General features: G+C 45.9%; 2 protein-coding genes across 2 annotated transcripts in view; both read right to left on the bottom strand.

Moving 5' to 3' along the window:
• Positions 1 to 17580: 17580 nt before the first annotated feature.
• Positions 17581 to 24957, bottom strand: LOC103741111 (MLV-related proviral Env polyprotein-like). Its single transcript, XM_029567710.1, has 3 exons — positions 23123 to 24957; positions 22718 to 22966; positions 17581 to 17786 (listed from the first exon to the last, which is right to left on the bottom strand). The coding sequence occupies exons 1-3, from the start codon at positions 24459 to 24461 to the stop codon at positions 17581 to 17583; spliced, it is 1794 nt and encodes a 597-aa protein (XP_029423570.1). The 5' UTR covers positions 24462 to 24957.
• Positions 24552 to 24964, bottom strand: part of LOC103741107 — an 8604-nt gene continuing 8191 nt past the window's right edge. Inside the window, exon 3 of the mRNA XM_029567706.1 lies at positions 24552 to 24652. Coding sequence (XP_029423566.1) covers positions 24552 to 24652 — 101 coding nt within the window. The remainder of the gene's footprint in view (positions 24653 to 24964) is intronic.

Below are 24964 nucleotides of genomic sequence, written 5' to 3'. Positions count from 1 at the left end.
ATAAAATCTTTTAAATTTCGAATTTTGGTGGGTTCCCAAACCTCGGACACAACAGCATAAAGTTAACTGGTCAAGGCTATAAAATCTCTAATCTATCTGTTGGAAGATCCACCTTTCCAGTTTCACTGGTCAATCATCTGGTGTTAGGACCATCCCTAGGAAGCCAGGTTCACCTTAAGTCATGTTAAATAGATGGGAAGAATGCCTAGTATGTTAATAAGATACTAAACTTCTCCTACTAGGAATCCCACCTCTCTATAAGCATGTCCACTGTTCTGAAATCTTCAGAAAAGTGTAATCTGTCTCTTTTTCTTCTTCATATCCCTTTTCTAAGCAAGCTTTCGCCAATGCTTAGGGTTGCCCCAGCACCTTGTATTTCTTTACTTTTTCTCTAAAGTTTCCTTCTCCACACCACGTGGCTGCCAGCCTGTCACGTGTCTGACCTCCATGAAGGCTCTAAACCTGCACAGTTTCATGGCCTTCTTTCCTTCTCCCCTCCATTCTCCTCCTCAAGGCAGCTGCCGAGATTACCAGCCTGCCTGCCCTGAAGAGTTTTCTAATAAAATTGTTCTAAAGCTTCCATTTGGAGCCATTCCTAAATTCTTTTATGAATGAGACCAAGAACCCTGTAGGGGATGCTTTTTCCCTGTATCAATAGAACTGAATAAAAAGTTTAATGAAAAATGCTATTGCACCTTTTGGAATAGTTAAAATAACAAAAGGTTAAGTGTGGTGGCCCACACTTATAATCCTAGCTCTACGCAGACTGAGGCACAAAAATCATGGCTTTCAGACCAGCCTGATTTATGTAACAAAACCCTGCCAAAAACAAAAACAAAAAGTTCATGAGAAAAGATTTTCAGAGGAAAATGTAAAGTTTGGTATCTATAATGATAGAAGAAAGAAATCACAAAGTATTCAGAATACACGTTGGAATAAACATTCTTGATGTTTATAATTTTCTGTTCACTCATTTTATCATTAAAAAACACTAAAAGCTTTATTAAAAGTGATGGAATCAAACTAAAGCCCCCCAGGTTAAAGTGGATTCAAACCAAGTCCCCCAGACCAAAGAAGAATATTCAGAACAAGGAAGTAAGAAGTAAAATAATTCTAACTGCTGAGAAAGAGCTGACCTTTTCATGCTCCATACACAAGCCGGACATCACCCGAAACTTCCCCCCTCCCACTGCTGCCGGTTGCTGCCGGCCCCCTCCCACTGCTGCCAGTTGCTGCCGGCCCCCCTCCCACTGCTGCCGGTTGTAGTTTGTGGGTTTTGCCTTTAAAAGTCACCTATAAGCTGAGCTTGGGGCTGCTGCTCGATTAAATCCTCTTGCTTGTTGCATCTCCTGGTCTGAGGACTGAGTTATTGGGGTGCGGCCTCCCGTGGATGTTGGGTAGCCCAATCTGGGGGGTCCTACATTTGGGGGCTCATCCGGGATTCGGTTGCCCCCAGACCCATTTCCTCAGATCAGCAGGAGGTAAGGACGTCTTGTAGTTTGTCTTGGTCTTAATGTCTGTAAGTCATTTCTTGTATTTCTTGTTCTGGGAACGTTCCGTCTAAACAATTGTGCCTGTACAGGACCTGTAAGTCTGTATTCTGGAAACAAGTGGGAGTGGCAGAGGTGCCCAGAGGCCCCTGGTTCTGACACTCTGGCCTTAAGGACCAGAGTGGTCTGGAGTGGGGAAGACGGCGTAGCCTTCCTTCCCCTGGGAGAAGAAGGGAGTTTGGCTTGGCTACTCCCCTCCCACCCTGTACTTTCAGTTCTTGAGTTAAGGGACGTGCGCCAAGAAATTCTCTGTTCTGTGTACTGTCTGTGTCTGTGTTCAGGGATCCCAAAAGTGAGAATGGTGGGTGCAGTGTGTGTCTGAATGAAAAAAGGACCGGTCCACACGAATGTGATTTAATGTGGTATGTATGCTTGATGGTTGTGTTAGTTACATAAAGGAAGGTCTGGTCTTGTAATTTTCTCAATACTCTGTATTGCAAACTTTCCTTTCCTCCTTCCTTTTATTCTTGGTCTGAGTCTTCACGTGGGACCGTTAAAGGCAAAAGAACAATTGAGGTTTTCTGGTCAGGGCTACTCCCTGATGTAAGCCAAAGGCTCCTAGCCCTCTTAGCGGACCCCGACTGCCCGCACGGGTGGAGACAAGGCGTCCTTTCTGTATCTCCCTCTCCTCTCCGTTTCTCTCTTTCTGGCCACTGAAACAGCCCTGCGGGCACGGGTCAAGCAAATAAGAGCCATAAGGCACTCGCTGCTAAAAGACTCCCGTGGAAGGATAAGGGGGGTCCCAGGCATGAATCCCAGATAAATTCATGTCCCCCACAGAAGAAAAACTGGACAACGTTAGGTACTTGTTCATAAACACACCCACTGGTCATTATTATTTGGAGTGACATTCTCTCTTTCTTTCTTTCCTTCTTACACTCCCCCTCTCCTGTGACCTCCACTATGGGTCAATCGCTAACTACCCCTTTAAGCTTAACTCTGGAACACTAAAAGGAGGTCATGGAGAGGGCCCACAACTTATCATTGGAGGTCCAGAAGAAGAAGTTGCAGAGTCTCTGCTCCTCTGTATGGCCCTCTTTCGAAAAAGGATGACCAAGGGATGGGACTTTTGACCTTGCTACTATCTTACAGGTTAAAGAATACATTTTCCACCCAGAACCACATGGACACCCGGACCAGGTGGTTTATATAGTCACCTGGGAAGACTTGGCCCGGAACCCTACACCTTGGGCACGACCATTCCTACCTCCACGGGGAACCAGAGAGACTAATTTTCTCAGGATCCTCAGGCTCTAACTGCTTTAATAGAGTCTATTCTCCTCACCCACCAACCCACCTGGGAGGATTGTCAGCAACTCCTCCAGGCCCTTCTAACCACAGAAGAAAGACAGCGAGTCATCCTGGAGGCCCGGAAAAATGTCCCTGGGCAGGATGGGAGACCCACTCTGCTCCCAAATGAAATAGATGCAGGATTTCCTCTGACCAGACCCAACTGGGACCCTGAAACCGTGGCCGGTAGGGAGCGTCTCCGTCTTTATCGCCAGACTCTGTTAGTGGGTCTCAAAGGGGCCGGAAGGTGCCCGATCAATTTGGCAAAGGTACATGCTATAGCCCAAGGAGAAAATCAAACCCCCGCAGGGTTTCTAGAATGCCTGATAGAGGGATATCGGATGTACACCCCTTTTGATACCACAGCCCAGGAGCGTCAGGCAGATCTTATTATGGCCTTTATAGGACAATCAGCTCCTGACATTCATGGTAAGCTCCAACAGCTGGAGGGCCTTCAGGGGTACTCTTTACAGGATTTAATAAGAGAAAAATAAAAAATTAAGTCAAATTTTGGCCACAGTAGTTCAGGGAACAGAACCAGGACCAGGTAGGAACCTGGGAGACAAGAAAAGGCCCCGAGTAGATAAAAGACCAGTGTGCCTATTGCAAGGACAGAGGACACTGGGCTTGAGAATGTCCAAAAAAGCTGAACAGACTTCAAAAGAAAACCCCAGTCCTGACTCTAGGGGACTAGGGAAGTCGGGGCCAGGAGCTCCCCCCTGAGCCCAGGGTAACCTTAAAGATAGGGGGGCAATTGACTACCTTCATGGTAGACACAGGAGCTCAGCATTCGGTCCTAACAACAACTGAGGGACCTATGAGTTCCAAAACAGCCTGGGTCATCCAAGGGACCACTGGAGGAAAAACATGCAGATGGAGCACAGAAAGAAAAGTGGACCTTAGCACAGGATGAGTCTCTCACTCGCTCTTATTGGTCCCCGACTGTCCATGCACTCTTCTTGGGAGAGATTTACTCTCCAAGTTGGGAGCCCACATCCATTTCACTACAAAGGGAGCTACTGTAAAAGGAAAAGATGGAGCTCCACTACAGGTATTAACCTTGCGGCTGGAAGATGAACATCGGTTATATGAGGGACCGATAGTAGGAATTCCTGGTATATCTGATTGGCTAAGTAAAATCCCCTTGGCATGGGCCAAGACAGGAGGCCCAGGACTAGCATACAACCAGCCTCCAATAGTGGTTACACTAAAACCATCTGCAACTCCGGTTTCAATCAAACAATACCCTATGAGCAAAGAGGCCCGAGAGGGAATCAGGCCCCACATCCAAAGACTTTTACAAATGGTCATACTTCACCCTTGCCAATCCCCTTGGAACACCCCGCTGCTCCCCGTAAAAAAGCCAGGGACAGATGATTATCGACCAGTTCAAGACTTAAGAAAAGTCAATCGGAGGATAGAAGATATCCATCCCACTGTTCCTAATCCCTATAATCTCCTGAGTTCTTTACTTCCTAGTCATAGGTGGTATACTGTACTTGACCTGAAGGATGCATTCTTCTGCCTGAGGCTGAGCCTGGTTAGCCAGCCCATCTTCGCTTTTGAATGAAAGGACCCTGAAGCTGGAATATCGGGACAACTAACCTGGAGGCGACTTCCCCAAGGATTCAAGAACTCCCCTACTCTGTTTGATGAAGCTCTACATCGTGACCTGGCTGACTTTCGGAGACACATGGGACCAGAGAAGACCTCACCAACCAGCCCCTAACAGATACAGATGCCACATGGTATATGGATGGGAGCAGCTTTCTGCGAAACGGTGAATGTGAGACGGGGGCAGCGGTGGTCAATGGGGAGAAAATAATTTGGGCCCAAGCCCTGCCGGCCAGAACTTCAGCCCAACGGGCTGAATTAAAAGCCTTAACCCAGGCCCTAAAAATTGGCAAAGGACAGAAAGGTCAACATTATCCATTACCCTGGATATCAACGAGACCAGGGCCTGATTGCTCGGGACAATCGGATGGCAGATGAAACTGCCCACCAGGCAGTGGAAGGTACTTGTATTCTCTACACCCATTCAGACTTTGAGGCTAAAATTAAAACATAAACAAAGGAGATTGTTTCTCATGTTCCCTGGTGAGTGAATGCTACCAGGTCAAAGGTCCCATCTGGTAAGAGAGAAAGAGGAACACGACCAGGGACTAACTGGGAAGTAGATTTTACTGAGGTACTCCCAGGAAAATATGGGTATAAATACCTTTTAGTGTTTATAGACACTTTTTCAGGGTGGGTGGAAGCCTATCCCACCAAGAAGGAGACGGCTCAAACCGTGGTAAAGAAGCTGATTGAAGAAATCTTCCCCCGGTTCAGACTGCCCAGGGTAATTGGGTCAAATAATGGCCCAGCCTTCGTCTCCCAGGTAAGTCAGGGAGTGGCCAAAGCATTGGGGATTAATTGGAAATTACATTGTGCTTATAGACCCCAAAGTTCAGGACAGGTAGAAAGAATAAATAGAACTATTAAAGAGACCTTAACCAAATTAGCTTTAGAGACTGGCACTAAAGACTGGGTACAGCTCCTACCTCTAGCTTTATTTCGAGCTAGAAATACTCCTGCTATACACGGTCTAACCCCCTACGAAGTTCTTTTCGGAGGGCCACCTCCTGTTCTCAATGTAACTTTGTCCCCCTTGCCCTCTTCTTTTGATAACCCCAGCTTGAAAACAAGACTCTTGAACCACGATGGAAAGGACCCTACATGGTTCTCCTGACTACGCCCATAACCCTCAAAGTCCTAAACATATAAACCACTCCAACTGGGAATTAAACAACTCCGACTAGAAATTAGTTGCTATCATCCTCATCTCTGTGGCCTTGATCATCCTTGTTGCCATCATCACATTGGTACTCACTGACCTTGCTACTATGATGCTTCCAGAAAACTCATAGATTTTATGATTAAAATCTTGCCATAAGAAAAGGGGGGAATGATGGAATCAAACTAAAGCCCCTAAAGCCCCCCCAGGTCAAAGTGGATTCAAACCAAGTCCCCCAGACCAAAGAAGAATATTCTGGGAAGCTGTACAAGGAAGTAAGATGTAAAATCTAACTGCTGAGAAAAAGCTGACCTTTTCATGCTCTGTGCACAAGCTGAAAATCACCCGAAACTTCCCCCTCCCACTGCTGCCGGCCCCCTCCCACTGCTGCTGGTTTTGGTTTGTGGTTTTTGCCTTTAAAAGTAGCCTGTAAGCTGAGCTCGGGGCTGCTGCTGCTCTCTCTCTCTCTCTCTCTGAGTGAGGCAGGAGCACCCGTCTGCACAAATGATTAAATCCTCTTGCTTGTTGCATCTCCTGGTCTGAGGACTGAGTTATTGGGGTGCGGCCTCCCGTGGACGTTGGGTACCCCAGCCTGGGGGGGTCCTACAAAAGTCTGTGTGATAATGGCTGTGTAGATATTGAAGAGCCAGAATGCTCTGACTCCATTTTGACTAGCTTCTTTAGACAAGCCCAGACAAGCACAGGCATACTGTACATGTAAAAGCCTTATAAGGTATGAACAAAAACTTCTGACTCTAAAAGATATTAGTCAGCACCTTCCAATGCCCTGAAGACAGCCCCTACCAATCAAGACTTTCCCCCATACATAGGATATGGGGACATCCAATTATTCTAAAAAGATGCTTGGCTTACATGGGTTTCTGTAGAGTGCCCCAATAAAAGCTCCTGCCTGCTATTGTTTGGGGCCAGACTCCATCTTTGGCTCATGAAATCTGTGCCCAACTAGCTGCCATTTGGTTGTTGTCTTTTTTTTTTTTTACTTTAAATTCTTGAATAAACTTTTTGTATAATCTTTTTGGGTATCTGTGGGAATTATTCTCAATTCTCAAACCCTAACATTGTGGGGGCTCATCTCGGGATTCAAGAATAGAGACCCCAGACCCACGGAAGTGCCACCAGAGCTGGCCTTGGTAAATTCTGCCAGCCTTCCTCTCTCTCTCTCTCTCTCTCTCTCTCACTTTTCAGTAGTCCGGACATCCTGAGGCTCAACAGAGATCAAGTGGATGTGCTATTGATCCCAGAGCTGGAGGAGAATGGGGGACGCCCTGACTCCTCCTTTGATAGGGGGTCGTGCTCCAGTCTGATGTGTAATCCAGGTGGGACTGACCCAGAGTCTTGGCCCAGTCCCATGTGGAATCCGGGCAGGCCAGATGCAAGATTCTGATTGAGTCTGATGTGGAATCCAAGCTGGCCAAGTCTTTTCAGGAAAGGAACAGGGGCAGCCTTCTCGGCTGACTCTGTGCGCTGTGAGATTTTCATTTCTCCCTTTAGGGAGCCGCCATCTCATACTGTCCTCACCCTCTGCTCAGAGCTCCGCCTTTTCTATCGACTTTCCATCCTGCTTCTTCTCATTCTCATTCCTCTCCTTATATTCTTTTTCTTGAAGCTTATCCCATGATGGGCCAGAAAGTCTCATCATCTTCAGCTCCCCTTGATCTAGTTCTTAGTCATTTTCAGGACTACAAATGAATGGCCTCAAACATGCCTGGACTCCATATCAAGCTGACCTGCCTCCAGGCTCTCTGCACCATTGAATGGCCCTCCTTTGAAGTTGAATGGCCACCTGAAGGGTCCTTTAACCTGTCCCTCATCTACAGGGTTCAAGGAGTTATCTTCGGGGAACTGGGCAACCCTGACCAGGTTGGCGATATCTGGTTGCTGCCCCCCTGACTGGCTGCATCCCTTACTGCCACCCCTGCCATTGGGGCTAAGGGGCCAGCCACTTTGTTTCCCCTGAAGAAAGTCCAGACCAAAAACCCATTGAATCCCGAGGTTCTTCCCTTGGCACCTGTCTTAGTTTGTTCTTCATTGCTGTGACAAAACACTCTGACCAGTACCAACTTGGGGAGGAAAGAGTTTATTTGTCTTACATCTCCCAGGTCACAGTTCATCAGGGAGCCCAAGGTAGGAACTCAGGGCAGGAACCTGGAAGCAGGAGCTGGAGCACAGGCCATGGAGGAATGCTGCTTACAGGCTTGCTCCCCTCGGCTCCTGCTCAGCCTGCTTTCTTATGCAACACAGGCCCACCTGCCCAGAGGTGGCACCACCCACAGTGGGCTGGGCCCTCCCACATCTCTCATCAAGAAGATGCCCCTCAGACACGGCCACAGGCCAGTCCAATAGAGGAAATTCCCCGATTGAGGCTCCCTCAACCCAGGTGTGTCAAGTTGACACTAAAGCTATCCAGCACAGCACCAGAGGAAGATTTACTTCTGCCAACTTACAGGGACCCAGTGAGTGCTCAAGATAGACCTAGGGAGTGCAGGTCATGAGCATCTTCATCTTCTTCCAGTCCTTCCTGGGCTCCATCCCAGCTCCCATGGCTGAGCCAGCACTTCCCATGGCCAAGCCCAGCTGAATGCACACTCGCTCGAAGGGGGAGGGGAGAATTGTATAAGCTCTTCCCCTGAGGGAGATTGGGCCCCCCAGGGAGGATGGAATTGCCCCAGTAGTCTACTTTCCCTTTTCTACCAGTGACTTGTATAATTGGAAGTTACAGACTCCCTCCTTCACGGAGAAGCCTCAGGCCCTGATTTCCCTCCTGGATACCATTCTTTTTACCCACCAGCCCACTTGGGATGATTACCAACAGTTATTGAATATCCTGTTCACCACTGAGGAACAGAACTACATCCTTCAGGAATGCAGACATGCGGTCCCTGGAAATGATGGGTGACTGACAGAGAATGAGGATTTGATTGTGGCTGCTTTCCCTCTCAAGCACCCAACAGAGGGGTGGGACTATAACACCCCTGAAGGTAGGGAACACCTAAAGGTCTATCACCAGATTCTTATTGGGGGGGTCTCTGGACAGCTGCTAAGTGCCCCACCAATTTGTCTAAGGTCAGTCAGGTGATGCGGGGAAGGGATGAGTCTCCTGGAGTGTACCTGGAACGCCCGTTAGAGGCTTTCAGAACTTATACTCCCATAAATCCAGAGGCCCCAGAGAATCAGATGGCCATCAATATGACTTTTGTAAATCAGGCAGCTCTGGACATAAAACAAAAACTTCAAAAGCTGGAAGGTTTCAAAGGCAAAAACCTTTCTAAGCTGATGGCGGTGGCAAACAAGGTATTTAACAACAGAGAAACCCCTGAAGAAAGACAAACAAAAGGGCTGGCTAGGATATTGTTGGCTGAAAGAGCAATGAATCCCAAATGGGGGGACTGACCCTCTATGAAAAAGGGAACCCAAGCCCTGCAACCCCCACAGGAAGGTCGGCCCCTCCTAAAAAGAGACCAGTGCACATATTGAAAGCAGCTGGGCCACTGGGCTAGGGAATGTCCTCAAAGGATGGGATCCCAGCCTCCCTCCAAGCCCAAGATCCTCAAGTTGGCAAACCTAGAAAACTGAAGGGGCCTGGGCTTGGCAAACCTCCACCACGAGTCCTGGGAGACCCTACAAGTGCAGGGATGAGCTGTTGCCTTCCTAGTTGACACCGGAGCACAATATTCAGTTTTAAAAGAGCCTATGGGAAAATTGACCAATAAATGCACCTGGTGCAAGGGGCTATGGGAATCGCTCAGCACCCTTGGATTGCTAAAAGGGAAGTAAACTTAGGTAAGAAGACAGTTTCACACTCCTTTATGGTGGTCCCAGAGTGCCCATATCCCTTACTGGGTAGGGATTTGCTAAATAAAATGAAGGCTCAAATCCATTTCTCTGGGAGAGGACCTCCTGATGTGACTGTACCAGAAGCAGCCTATATCCTGTACTTACAACTAGAAGAAGAATGGAGAGTGCACGCCCCACCCCCTCAAAAGAGACCAACCACTATCCTCAGGGACCTCCAGGCAACAATCCCTGGAGTTTGGGCAGAAACTAATTCCCCAGGGAGAGCCATCCAACAGCCACCAATAATAGTGACTTTAAAAACTAATGCTCAGCCTATAAGAGTAAAACAGAATCTAACGACCCTCGAAGCCAGGGCAGGAATTACTAAACATATAAACTGCCTTAGGGAGTTCGGTATTCTGGTTCCATGCCAATCTCCATGGAACACCCCTCTGTTACCCATCAAGAAACCAGGGACTAACAATTTCTGCCCAGTGAGGATTTAAGAGAAGTTAACAAGAGGGTAGAGGATGTCTACCCTACAGTCCCCAACCCTTATACCCTGCTGAGCTCTCTCTCTCTCTCTCTCTCTCTCTCTCTCTCTCTCTCCAGAGAGAAGAGTCTATACTGTTTTAGATCTCAAGGACTCCTTCTTTAGCCTGACCTTGGAAAGGAAAGTCAACCCATCTTTGCCTCTGAATGGTGAGACCCAAACCAGGGGTTTAATGGAAACTCACTTGGACATGACTGCCACAGGGGTTCAAGAACTCCCCCATGATCTTTGATGAGGGTCTACACCAGGACTTGCAGGAGTATCGGGCCTCGCACCTGGAGGTAAGCCTCCTAGACCTGTTGATTGCCACTGAGGATGAGGGCACTTGTCTTCAGGCCACCAGAGATTTGCTCCTGACCTTGGACGAATTGGGCATATAAGGTCTCTGCCAAGAAGGCTCAGCTCTGTGTCATGGAGGTAAAGTACTTAGGGTATATATTAAGGGATGGGCAGAGGTGGCTGTCACCAGCCAGAAAGCAAGCCATTATGGGAATTCCAAGCCTGAGATCCCGTAGGCAGTTGTGAGAGTTCTTGGGATCTGCAGGCTTCTGCCAGCTCTGGATACCCAGATTCGCTGAGCTGGCAAAACCTCTGTATGAAGTGACTTGAGGGAACGAGTCATCCTTCCTATAGACTGAGACTCAGAAGAGGGCCTTTCAAGAAATTAAGAAGGCTTTATTGCAGGCTCCGGCCTTGGCTCTGCCAGATATCCATAAGCCCTATCAGCTCTTTGTTGACGGAATGAGCTGGAATAGTGAAGGGAGTCCTGACCCAAATGCTCAGACCTTGGAAGAGACCTGTGGCTTACTTGTTGAAAACGCTTGATCCCGTGGCCTCAGGATGGCCGGGCTGTCTCAGAATTATCACAGCCATGGCTTTATTGGTTAAGGATGCAGATAAGCTCACACTGGGACATCCCCTTATGGTCACCACCCCTCACTCGATTGAGGGGGTCTTTAAAAATCCCCCCAACCAATGGATGACAAATGCTCAATTGATGCATTATCAGGTCTTTCTCCTTAATCCCCCTTACATCCAGTTCCTCTCCAGCACTGCTCTCAATCCTGCCACTTTGCTGCCAGAACTGGATCATGAGGCCCTGAATGACTGCCTGGAGGTACTCTGCAGCTTACATGGGACTCGGGAAGACCTGACAGATGTTCCATGTCCCCACCTGGACTTAATTCTGTTCACGGATGAAAGTAGCTTCATTAAGAAAGGAACCAGGTACACGGGGGTGGCGTTTGTCAATCCATTGTGGACAGTGTGGGCCTCTTCCCTACCAGTTGGGACCTCTGTCCAGAGGGCTGAAATAATTGCCCTGACTCAGGCCTTAAAGCTAAGTAAAGACCAGACTGTTAACATTTTCACTGATAGCCATTACACTTTCACTACGGCTCATGTACACGGGGCTATATACAAGGAGAGGGGGCTCCTGACAGCAGAAGGAAAGACTATCAACAATAAACAAAAGATCTTAAAGCTCGTGGAGGCCATATGATTACCAAAGAGACTGGCCATCATCCATTGTCTGGGGCACAAAAAGGGGATTCACTGGAGGCACAGGGATACAGGAGACCGGACCTAGCAGCCGGAGAAGCAGCTCTAACAGCCTCAAACCTACTGGTTATTCTGCCCGAACCCCTCTTGCCAGAAGAACCCTCCTACTCAGCTCAGGACAATCAGGATTTAACTTCCCTGGAAAATACCAAGATCAAGCATGGATGGAGATACACCTCTGATGGGAGGCTCATTCTGCCACATAAGCTGACAGAGGACTTAATATATAAACTTCACAAAGGGATTCATCTAGGAAAGAGAAAGTTACAAGAACTACTGACTCCGTACCACATCTTCGATCTAACCAATATGATTGAAAGCTGTATTTCCAGATGTTGCTCCTGCCAGGTTACTAATCCAAGAGGAAAAGTCATGTCCCCAGCCAGAAGGGAGAGGGGCACTGAGCCCAGAGTCCATTGGGAGGTGGACTTCACTGAGGTAAAACGTGGCAGGTATGGCTATAAATATCTCCTAGTCTTTGTAGATACATTTTCAGGATGGGTCGAAGCATTTCCTACAAGGGGGAATCTGCCTCAATGGTGGTTAAAAAGATCGTCGATGAACTAATACTAAGGTGTAGACTCCCCTCTGTGATTGGGTCAGACAATGGACCAGCTTTCATCTCTAAGGTAACTCAAGAGTAATACCAAGGTATGGACTCCCCTCGATGATCGGTCAGACAATGGATCAGCCTTCATCTCTAAGGTAACTCAAGAGTTAATTAAAACACTGGGGACTAATTGGAAGTTACATTGCGCATACCACCCGCAGAGGTCAGGGCAAGTAGAGAGAATGAATCGGACCCTTAAAGAGACCCTGACCAAATTAACCCTAGAAACTGGTGATGACTGGACAGGCCTCCTACCTTTTGCCCTATACAGGGTCAGAAATACCCCATATACTCAAGGCCTAACACCTTATGAAATCATGTATGGCCAACCACCCCCTTTGCTTCCCAAGCTGCCTTCAGATGTGCTAATTTACTTGTCTGAATACCAATTTCTTAAGTCCTTACAGGCCTTACAGATTGCACAAGACAACGTTTTCCCCTTGCTGAGGCACATCTACAAACTGCCACCGACCCAACCGCATGGATTCAAGCCAGGAGACCTTGTTTGGGTGAAACGGCACCACAAGGAGCCCCTTGGACCTCGATGGAAGGGACCAAACATCATGATCCTCATCACCCCTACTGTGGTTAAGGTGGCCAGTGTCCAGACCTGGGTAAATCACTGGCATTTAAAGCCTACATCAGAAGATTGATCAGACCAAGTTGACAAGAGATGGAAGGTCACATGGGTAAAAGACAATCCTCTCAAGCTAAAAATCTCTGCCATACCACAACCCTTGTTGCTTTTTTATTTCCTTTTATAGAGCCTGCCCTAGCTAACTCCCCTCATGGACTCCAAAACCTCACCTGGGTAGTTAGTAGCACAACCACTGGAAAGATAGTGAACATCTCCTCCCGCCTGGGACCTCGAGGCACCTGGCTCCCCAAGATTACATTCGACCTCTGCGACCTGCTTGAAGGAGCTTGGGAATCGTACACCCCGTCAGGCACTGTAAATTATGCTTGCCAGTCTCCCCTTGGCCGAAAGAGGATGAAGGAGCACCACTTCTGTGTTTGCCTGGGTGACAATGGTGACCAAAGAAGCACTTGTGGGGGGCCAGGAGACTATTTCTATACTTCATGGAGCTGTGTGTCTACTGGATATATTAATTGGGCTGCCCCTGTCACTACTGACTTGGTCCAGGTAACTGCAGTCCCAGGCCTAACCCTTTGGTGAAACCCCAGATCAAGGCAATTCGAGGGACCCTGTTCCTCCTCTAGATACAACCCTATCTCCTTGAGCTTCACTCTGAAAGGAAAGGAACTTAAAAACTTACAAAAATGGATTGATGGGTGAACTTGGGGCCTCAGGTTATACGCACAGGAACTGATCCAGGAATACTTTTTTCAGTCCATCTTCAGGTGGGTCCAGTCGTGGGGACCCAGATGGGGCCGCTCGGACAGTGTTACAGCCTATAGGACAACCAACACCAGCCTTAACTATTTTTAAATCTGTTGAGAGGCCAGCTCCTAGCCAAATTGTCTGACTGGATAAAACTGCTACTTTGTCCACACCTAGATAAACTGCTACTTTGCCCACACCTAGATCCACACCCCCAGAGATCCAACGGGTCCAAGAGCCCTTGCAGCCATCCCCTGGGCTTATGAATCTCCTAAATGCCACCTTTATTGCTTTAAATAATACTTCCCCTAACCTTACTACCCATTGCTGGTTTTGCATGGACCTGAGCCCTCCCTTTTATGATGGGTTAGCTCTCCCAGGAAATTATGTTGTCACGTCTGACCCCACTGCCTGTAGGATTCCCCCGCCTAGAGGGAGAAGGGAGCTTACCCTTACCCAAGTGTATGGAAAAGGGCTATGTGTGACTCCTCACATAAAATTGTCCCCCCTTCTTACCAACATCTATGTAACTCTGTTCAAGAGACAGGGGCTACTGTACCTAACCCATATATGGTGCCCCCCAACTCCACTTGGTGGGCCTGTACCTCTGGCTTAACTACATGCCTCCACTCATCCATTTTAAACCAGACCGGGGATTTTTGTGTACTAGTGCAGCTGGTTCCCCATCTATATTATAGAACAGACATAGAAATGGAAACCAGAGTCTCAGAAGAGTCTAGACCTCATAGGGCCATAGGAACAACTGCAGTTGTCTTGTCTACTCTACTTGGGGTCAGGGTAACCACTGCAACTGGTCTGGGGGATTTAGAACTATTCCTCCAGAATAAAAATTATCACCTTCTTAGACAGGCCATAGACTTAGACATACAATCATTAGAAACATCTATCCGCCACCTCAAAGACTATCCTCTTTAGCTGAGGTAACCTTACAAAATAGGAGGGGGCTGGATTTACTTTTTCTAGAAAAAGGAGGACTCTGTGTTGCCGTAGGGGAACAATGCTGTTTCTATGTTAATCACTTGGGAGTTATAAAACAGTCTTTGGTGAGGTCTGTAAAAGATTTAAGGAAAGAGAAAATGAATGACTAAATCAACAATTGGTACAAATCCCTATTTGACTGGTCCCCATGGTTAACAACTTTGATCTCAGCAATAGTCGGACCTCTCCTCTTACTCCTATTAGCAGTAACCTGTGGCCCCTGTATTCTTAATGCCTTGCTCAAATTCATCCAAGAATGGATACAGACAGTCCAACTGATGGTACTGTGTTCACAGTATACTCATTTAAATCGAGACCCCGAGCCTTACGACAATATAGAAATGGTTCCACCGCCCTAAATGCGCCATCTAACCGCTTCTTTCCACTTCTGTACTTTGCTTGGCTTAAAGATTTAACCCTTGCCATAACTCTAGGGGGAGAATGAAGAGCCAGAATGCTCTGACTCCATTTTGGCTAGCTTCTTTAGACAAGCCCAGACAAGCTCAGACATACTGTACATGTAAAAGCCTTATAAGGTATAAACAGAAACTTCTGGCTCTAAAAGATATTAATCAGCACATTCCAATTCCCAGAAGACAGCCCCTACCAATCAAAACTTTCCCCGTACACAGGATATGGGGACATCCAATTATTTTAAAAAGATACTTGGCATGCGCGGGCTTCTGTGGAGTGCCCCAATAAAAGCCCCTGCCTGCTATTGTTCAGGGCCAGACTCCATCTTTGGCTCATGAAGTCTGTGTTTGGTTAGCCACCATTTGGTTGTTGTCTTTTTTTACTTTAAATTCTTGAATAAACTTTTTGTATAATCTTTTTGGGTATCTGTGGGAATTATTCTTGATTCTCGAGCCCTAACAATATGAAACGTTACACTGCATGTGTGGAACATGTCAGATTAGTGAGATGGAGCAGTAGAGAGAGACACAGACACACAGAAGTAAAACACATCAGGGTATGGCTATAATGTCACTTCAGACCATGTTCTATGAGGCCACAGAGATCACAGTCATCAATTTCACTTGGAGCATCTTGGAATATTACAGAGAAAAGAAATTTTTCCAGCTCGACCTTGGATGGTACATGGTAAATTCATAGCTAGCTAGGAGAGCCAGGGCAGATGAGTCAGAAGTAGGAGAAATAGAAAGGTCAAAATTACTTGTCAGGTTTAGAGAGAGATTAATAGTCTGGAATGGTGAGTGTTTGAGATATATGACAAGAAATGAGTATGAAGTTGGAAGGATAGCCACAGAATATGAGGACTTTCACATAGTGTTCTGAGAGGTCTGTGCATTACATTACAGGTTGAGGAAATCCTTTCAGGATGCTGTGCACTGTAGTGACCTTATTAGAACCACCTTAATTTTGAGTTATGATGACAGAACTTGTGGTTTTCCCTGCCCTAACAGCAGTGCTTAAGAGGACGTGGGGAATTTTGATAGCACTGGGAACTAGGAAGAATGTGCATGAGTGAGTGCTTTGAAGACTACAGTTCAAGGTGGAAACGCGTAGGAACCACTCACAATATGGACAGAATCTGGACTAAGGACATTTACTTAACCTTGTACCAAGAAGCTATTCTTTGTAATATAAAAGAGTTCACCCAGTGAGCCTTGTGACCTGGGCATATGACCGTGATCCCTCATAACCCCACCTTGCCCCACCCAAGGTAGTGAATGAATGAGGGTGTGCTTGATTTAGCACAACAAAACACTGAAAGTGGTGTGTTCCTATTCATATCATCCCTGGGAGCAGTGACATTTGTGTATGTATGAGAAGTGTGCATGACATTGTATGCACTGATTGTTTTCAGGTATTTTAGGCCAGGGGATCAAACAGAAGGATTCTTTGATAAGATAAGGGTGGAGCCAAACTTATGATTTCCCAATTCATGATGGAGAGAGTGTTTGAATAAAAATATGGATGAGGCCTGGCTCAGGAAGCCAGTTCTGAGAGACATCAGAAGGAATGGTTGATTCTCAGTTACATCCCCTCGGCCATAAAACTAAAGTTAGTAGTCAGGCTGATTGATTTTTATTGAGGTATAACCGTAATGTGGCTTTGTAACACCACATAACCACAAGTGGAAAATATTTCAATAACTCTGACAATCTTGGACTCTCTTCCATTTGAGTGAAGGAATTCAAACCTCCTTCAGTGTGAGAACTGTTTCCTAAGCAAGTCAGGGCCTATAACACCCTCACTTGGCACCAGTTAAAATCTATAATCTATACTTGGAGGCTAATGAACTTGGAGAGGCTTAGGCATGCCATACATTGGTTATAGATTTTTTTTTTTTTTTGGTCTTTTTGAGACAGGGTCTCTCTGTAGCCATAGCTGGCCTGGATTCACTACGGAGACCAGGCTGGCCTCAAACTCACAGAGATCCACCTGCCTCTGCCTCCTGAGTGTTGGGACTAAGGCATGTGCCACCATGCTCAGTTCTGATTATAGATTTTTAAAGACAAATGTACAAATAGTCTACTCAAAAATAAATTCTAAATACCAAGAAAAATAATTAGGTACTGGTATGAGGAGTGCCCACCTAAGAACACCAGATTAGAATTTTAAAGAATAGACTTTTCAACTGGAAATTTTAATAATTGACTAAATTAAGAGGTTCAATAATGTTAGTTCCTGCAGTTGTCTGTTAACAAAGGCATAGTTTAATCAACTAATCAATCACACAACTGTCTTCAAAAGAGCAAAGGAGACCAAGCGAGAGGTTATAATGTCCGGTTGTGGAACAATAAGAGATGTATGGAAGAAGGTAGGAAGGACAGTTTTACATCGCAAATCATCCCTCCCTCTAGCCCCAGACAGCAGAACACTGAGAAACAGACACATAGTGTCTGGGGGAAAGAGAGAGGAGCAAGTATAGGTCTTTGTTGGACTCCAACAGGGAGCCTTGCACAACAAAACACAGCAGTGGAAGACTTCCACATGTCCTTGTTTCATACTACTTCCTGTTACACTGAGTCTCTACACATAGCCAGGTCCCACATCAGAACACATAGCCCCAAACTTCAAGCTTGTGTGGCCACACCCCTGACAGGTACATTAGCAGGCCACTCTAGAATAGCCTTGGCACTAGCTCTTAGTGGCTTCTGGCTTCTGGCCTGCACATTTGCCATAGCAGATCCTGGGTTTCTGGTGTAACCCAGCACCACACTGGACATAGGGCTTTCCAAAACCAAGCCAGTCTGTGATGATGGAATCAAACCCTCCATCTTGAGATGCACAGACACTGGTGTTCAGCCTAAGTGACTTATAACAGTAATAGAAATATAACATCACTAAATGAATAAAGAAATGGAGATGAATGTGAACTGCCAGGCAAAGAATTTGAAATAATTGTTTTATGGCAGTTTGGTGTACTTCAAGGAAGCATGCAGAAATAGTCTAATGAAATGAGGCAAATAATTGGCAAATGAGAACTTTAATAGAGAGTTGAAATAATGACAGAAAATCCAAACAGAAATCCCAGAGCTGAGAAATGTAACAAATGAAATAAAAATGCAATGGAGAGCATCACCAGAAGAATCAAGAAGCATAACTTGCAAAGTTATTAGAAAACATACATGTTAAGGTTCAGATAGCCCTGCCCCCTCACCAACAGGGTCTCAAGGACTTCTCATGCTCAAGGAGCTGATAAGCACCTTGGTCTTTGAAGTCAAGAGAAGCAGACTTTTCTCCACTGTTTGACCAACACAGCAGGCTTCCCCTTTGATCTCTAAAGAGAACAGGTTTTAATAGTCTCACTCTCCCACTTCCCCCCTGCCCAGCTTTAAAAAAAATACATCTTCCCACCTTCTGTAGGAAGCAGAAGCCTCCCCCTTAAAAGACCCCAGCAAACAACCCCTTTCCCCTTTGATCTCTAAAGAGAACAGGTTTTAATAGTCCCACTCTCCCACTCCCCCACTACCACCCAACTTTAAAAAAAATACATCTTCCCACCTTCTGCAGGAGGCAGAAGCCTCCCTTTTAAAAGACACCAGCTCAAGACCCGGGCAGACATTTTCCCTGCCTGGAAGGGAATCTGTCCCATGCATTCCCTTGCTAATAAACCCTATTTTGATGGAGTTTTAGCTGTGTGCTTTCTCCTGATCAACCCTATTTGTCATATGGCTACTTTTTATCTATCAGTACAGAGGATAAAAGAGAGAAAGAATGAAAGGAAAACTTCCAGGACTTATGAGATGGCAACAAAGAGTGACTTTTTAAGTCTTAGGAGTTTGGATGTTAAGGATAAAGACAAAGATTATTTAAAGAAATTATAGCAGGGGCTGGAGTAATGGCTCAGTGGTTAAGAGCATTGGCTGCAGAGGACCCAGGTTCAGCTCCCAGCACACACATGGTGGCTAACAACCATCCTTAACTCCAGTCCCAGGGCATCTGATGCCCTCTTCTGACATCCTCAGGCATTACAAGACATGGATGCACTTACATACATGCAGGTAATACATTGATACACATAAAAATAAAATCCCCTTTTTCTGTTTGTTGTCCACCAGACAGTGAGCAAGTGCCCACCACTGCAGCCCTGAGCTGCTTCCACCACCACGTCTTCTTTGCCATGATGTACTGTACCCCTCAATCATGAGGTGAAATGAAACTTTTCTCCTTAAATTGTTTTTCGAGTTGGCCACAATGAGAAAAGTAATCCAACTTCCAAAATAGTTGTATAAGGCCAGCACCCAGTATACTAACGCCAGATAAAGATATTACCAATAAAAAAAAAAATACTGACCAATATCCTTGATGAACAGAGAGGATAGAAATGTTTTCAACAAAATATTAGAAAACTCATTCAGGCACATTGAAGAGTTTATTTTTAACAACTACTATAATCAGGAGAGACTAATCCCAGGAGTGTAAGAATAGTTTAAGATATGTAAATAAATATTTAATACATCTTATCAACAGAAAAAAGGACAAACCATACAAGAATTAAGAATGGACCCAAATGGAAGCTTTTACAATTTTATTAAACTCTTAAAGAAAGCATTTGACAAAATTCAGCATCCTTTCATGATTAAAAACAAAAACAAAAACAACCTCTCAACAGATTAGGGGTAGAAGAAATTTTTTTTTTTTTTAGGAAGGATAAGATTGTTTATACATATCCAATGCTATTTTCTAGATATTTTAAATATACTTTAGCAATAACCTCAATATTAAAAAAATAGAATTAAAAAATAAATACCTGGAAGAAATTTACCTCAATATAAAAAGCACCATGTACGATAAACAAATTGTTAGCATCAGGCTTATAGTCAAAGTTGAAAGTTTTCCTCTAAAATAAAAAACAAGTCAAGGATGCCTACTCTCCCCCGTTTGATGCAGAATAGTACTTGAAGTCCTGGTTAGAGTTAGGATATATGGTTGGATGGATGGAAGTGTTAACGTCAATAAGCCCCATAAATTTAACAGGTTCAGACTATAAAAAGTGTCTAGTCTATGTGTTGGAGGACCCACTTTTCCAGTCTCACTGGTCAATTACCTTGTGAAAGAACCACTCCTGGAAGGTAGGTTCACCTTAAGTTATGCTAAATAGATGGGCAGAATACCTTGTGTGTTAATGAAGTAGCGAGTATTTCCTGCCTGGATCTAGCACAGATCTCTGTAGAACTTCCAGACCAGCCACAGTCATGTAGGTCTCTGTAAGTCTGTCCACTTTCCTGAACTCTTCAGGAAAGTGAAATTTCTCCTTTTCTTCTTCATGCCTTTCCTACTAAACATGCTTTCTTTAAGGCTTTGGGCTGCCCCTAGCATCTTGTATTTCTTCACTTTTCTCTAAAGCTTCCTTCTCCCAGCCATGTGGTTGCAAGTCAGCCACTTGTCTGACCTCCATGCAGGCTCTAAACCTGCATGGCTCCGTGGCTTTCTTTCCTTCTTCCCACTATTCACCTCCTCAAGGCAGCTGTCAAGTTTACCAGCTCACCTGCCCTGAGGATTTTTCTTTAAGATTCTAATAAAATTGCAAAAGCTTCCATTTGGGTCCATTCTTAATTCTTTTATGAATGAGACTAAGAATCCTCTAGGGGACCCACTTTCTCCCCATTTCAGAAGCAACATAGAAAAACAGAAAATTGGCTATACGACGTTCTTCCTTCAACAGGTAACTGAGAGAAGAATAGAAAATCACTGTTCTGAAATGATTATATAAGAATGGGCCAGACAGGCTGGAGAGATGGCTCAGTGGTTAAGAACAGTGGCTGTTCTTACAGAAGACTCAGGTTCAAATCCCAGCACCCACATGGGAGTTAACAACTGTCCATAACTCCAGTTCCAAGGGATCCTATGGCCTCTTCTGTCCTCTGCGGACATTGCACGACACGGATGCACTTACCTACACGTAGGCAATACATGTATACACATAAAATAAAATAATAAATAAAATATTTTTCAAGAATGGGTCAGACAACTGTCAACAGATACTGCACCAGGAGATGAATATGCAGTAAGAAAAGGGGACATTTATATAATCTCATTTTGTCCCCATTGGTATAATTTATTAGTTACAGGGGAAAATAGTTTTTGCACAGATAAATTGAGCATCTTTATCAGATGAGCAAAATTAAAATGCCTAGGGAAGGGGCAGCTTGATGTCATGGGTTGCCATCATTTTTGTAGTATTCAACCAGCAATACTACAAGAGCCTAACCATAAGAAACAGGTCATTCAAACTGAAGGCTGACCTATAAACTCAGTGTCTTCCAAAAGTATGAGACACCAACAACAAAGAAGGCTAGAGGAAGAGAAGCATTTTATTAGAGACATTGTTCAGGCAATTGGAAAAATCAGAAGCAACTTGTGAAGCTGTCCAAATCCCTAAACTTGCAACAGTGCTGTGGTCACATGAGAGAGTATCTTTGTGTTTGAAAATATACAATAAAGTTTTGGAATAAATTGGCTTTGCAGATGAGAAACACTCAGTAGTTAGAAAGAATTAAAAAAGAACGGAGAGAAGAGAGGTGACAAAATGTGTCAACAAAATGGTGAAAACAAGTGATTCTGTTAAAAGATATTTGGGAGTTCGATGCAGTTGTCTTGTGAATGTTATATAAAGTTAACATTTTCTCTAAATACAAAAATTAAAAATAACTAGGTAGAAGTATAAATTGACACACATCTATGTTTTCAAATTAAGAAATAGAGGTACCACTGCTTTTATATATACTTGTGTGAAGGTTCACAGAAGAAATGCCCCTGAGGCTGGAGAGCTGCCCTAGTGGTTAAGAGCACTGACTGCTCTTGCAGAAGACCTGGGTTCAGTTCCCAGTACCTATATGGGGGCTAACAACCATCTGTAACTCCAGTTCCATACACTCTTCTGGCCTCTGTGAGCATTGTATGCATGGTGTACTTACATACCTGTAGGCAAAACATTCACACACATTAAAAATTTTTTAAAAAAGAAAGAAAACAGAAATGGCTCAGCTATTTAAACATCCAGTTCCCAGTGGGTGGTGCTGTTGGGAGGTCATGGAGCTGTAAGAGTGAGACCACTGAGGACAAGTCAGCCTTCGGGTTGCAACAGCAAGAGGTTTATTTAGGACACAGGTACCTGTGGGCACAAAGTCTCCTCGGAAGACTTGCGCGCCTCAGGTGGGGTTCAGGGGGTTTTTATAAGGCAGAAGCAGGGTACAGAAGCAGAAGTGCGGATATTGGTTAATTCAAACACACACACAGTAATTTCACCAGTAATTTCAAAAGTATGCAAAGATATGGGGTAAGGGCCGGGGCTAGGGGGAAGTGGGATTGCTAAATGGGAGGTGACCTCAGAGGCACAGATGTTTTCTTAAGATTTCCTGGTATCGGGCCCTCAGGGTGGTCAGGAGTTCTGCCCGTAAAGCTTGTTTATGGCTTGATCTGTGAAGCTTGACCGGCGCCTGCCTGTCCTGACAGGTGGGCTGTGGGCCCCTGAGCACTCATGGCGCCTAGTTTCTTTTTATTTTCTCATTCCCCTCTTTTTCTATGGGCATATGAGTGGAATCTTTCACTCACTATAACATGTCTGGGTCTTGGGTCCTCAGTGCCTGGTATTGGCTGGTGAGGACTAGCGCCTGCACTACAGACAGCCGTTCTTTCACAAATTGGACCAGTCGATTAAGTACACAAGGTCCCAGGGTTAAGATTAAGAGCAAAAGGATAAGCGGGCCTGCTATGGAGGATATTAACGAGGTAAACCAAGGGGATTGATCATATAGTTTTTCAAACCAACCCCTTCTATTCCGCAGCACTACCTCAGAGAGAGAAGTCAGGGAGTCTTTTAGGGTTCTTATGGACTCCTCTAAGGCTATTAGATCCTGGTTCATGGCTTCATGAAGAAGCATAAACTGGTCCGAGCGAACTAAGGCAGTTGCCCCTGTCCCGATTCCCGCTGCTATTCCCCCAGCTCCCAATAATATAGCTAAGGTTATGCTCACAGGCTCTCGCTTGAATCTGACAGGGGTAGGTGTCTCTTCATAATGTTGTAATTGAAGGAGCATAAACTGGTCCGAGCGAACTAAGGCAGTTGCCCCTGTCCCGATTCCCGCTGCTATTCCCCCAGCTCCCAATAATATAGCTAAGGTTATGCTCACAGGCTCTCGCTTGAATCTGACAGGGGTAGGTGTCTCTTCATAATGTTGTAATACATAGCTGTCTTCATGCCAATAGATTCTGGGCCATAACTGTACCAGGACACAAAAATCTTGGGTTAGATTTAGAACAGCTAGAGAGACACAGGGAGTCAGTCCCGTATTGCATGCCCAGTAGGTGCCATAAGGGGGCACTAGGTATACGTCGGCCTGGAGGGTAAGGGGGGAGCTATTCTTAAGACAATGTTTAAATCCAGTGGGCACCTTTCCGATGCAGGTGCCTGTCAAGGTAACCTGGGTCAGGGTGAGTGTATGTGTGGAAGAGGTGCAGACGAGAGGGGCAGCGGAATTTGCTGGTAGTACTGAGAAGTTTCCCTGGACGGCTATGCCCTCGTAGTAAGGGGGGCTCGGGTTCAGACAGAGCCAGCAATTCTTAGATTTATCTGGCTCCGAGTGATTTAATGCCTGGAATGCTCCCCTGACGAGGTTTAGGAGCCTTTCACCTGTTCCAGGATAGGCGGGTGGGGCTTCAGTCAGACCTGAAACTATTACAGGGTCCGGGGTGCCTGCTGGTATTGGAGGTGCAGGGCCTTGGAGATCCTGAGTTCCATCCCCAGAATTGTGAGGTGCAGGGGGCACCAAAACAGATGACGGAGGGGAAGTTGGTCGCTGGTTACTGAGGACTGGGTTGGCTGGTATGGGAGGTGCAGGGGGAGGAAGTGGAAGGTCCCTAGTTAGAACTGGATTGGGACCCACTGCCGAGGGGGCCAAGGGTTGCACCGAGCGACTGAGTGTAATTACTTCCCATGGATCGTCCCCATATTTTCTGTATACGAACAGTCCCCAGCTGCAGGGGCGGTTCCAGTCATGGGACTTTCCTTTCTCAGTGAATTCAAGCACATGGGGGAGGGGCTTTCCTGCACTGCCAACCTTATATTTATCTATGCTGGGATCTCTTTTTACTCGGATGTAATCCCAGCTAGAAGATGGCTTCCAATATGTACTACCTGCAGTTGCACAATTCCAGTAATAACACCATCCATACTGCATTCCCCCACAAGAATAGCGCATTTTGTTGTCAGGTTGATGCCCTGGACATAAATAAATGGTCCCCTTGTCTACTAAACTGTCCCAAATACAGGATGGCACTCCCTTACAGGCGTCAAAGGAGAGTGAAGGAAAGGTGGTGCTGATGGGGCCAATTAACTCAGTCTGATTAAGGACTTCCCCATAAGAATTACTGAGGGTCCAGGTAATACGGTATGGGGTGTGTGGATTCTCCCCAGACTCTACTCTGGGGAAAGTCAATACCCAGAGCAACATGATTAGCATCTTTCTTTGACCAGTCTTATCTTTAGGGGGTTGGTAGTCCGCGCCAGCTGCCATCGCCCTTTGTCCTTCTCTGGGGGTTCCTGGTGAGCCGGATCGGCTGCCTTAACGTGGGAGGCGTGGACCCAGGCTGCAATCCCGTCGACCTTAAGAGCTGTAGGTGTGGTGAGGAGGACGGTGTATGGTCCTTTCCAGCGTGGTTCTAGGCTCCGAGTCTGATGCCTCCGGACCCAGACAGCGTCCCCAGGCTGGAAGGGGTGGGGTGCAATAGGAGTGTCAATAGCATCCTGATAGGCTGCAGCTAGGGGCTTCCAGATCTCCTGGTGAGCCAGCTGGAGTGCCTTCAGGTGAGCAAAGAGGGAAGGTGAATCAACAAAGTTAGAGATATCCGGGTCTAAGAAGGAAACTGCAGGGGGAGGGGTCCCATACAGGATTTCAAACGGAGTTAACCCACTGGGCCCAGGAGTGTTCCTGGCCCGGTATAAAGCCAAGGGCAGTAGAGTCACCCAGTCTTTAGTGCCAGTTGCTAGCGAAAATTTAGTTAAAGCCTCTTTAATTGT

Source organism: Nannospalax galili, unplaced genomic scaffold (assembly GCF_000622305.1).
Source record: "Nannospalax galili isolate Female #2095 unplaced genomic scaffold, S.galili_v1.0 scaffold411, whole genome shotgun sequence".
NCBI classification, from domain to species: Eukaryota; Metazoa; Chordata; class Mammalia; order Rodentia; family Spalacidae; genus Nannospalax; species Nannospalax galili.
Note: the sequence above shows the minus strand (reverse complement) of the source record. Positions and strands in the feature narration are given on the sequence as shown.

Bases quoted from the DNA above. Each gene is read 5' to 3' on its own strand.
- LOC103741111 (XM_029567710.1), bottom strand. From the start codon at position 24,461: ATGGCAGCTGGCGCGGACTACCAACCCCCTAAAGATAAGACTGGTCAA. The intron at 22,967-23,122 runs ATTATGAAGAGA...TTCAATTACAAC, and splicing joins AGACAGCTATGTATTACAAC to ATTATGAAGAGACACCTACC. The intron at 17,787-22,717 runs GTTGGTTTGAAA...TTATTCATTTAG, and splicing joins AGTGCTGCGGAATAGAAGGG to TGATGTTATATTTCTATTAC.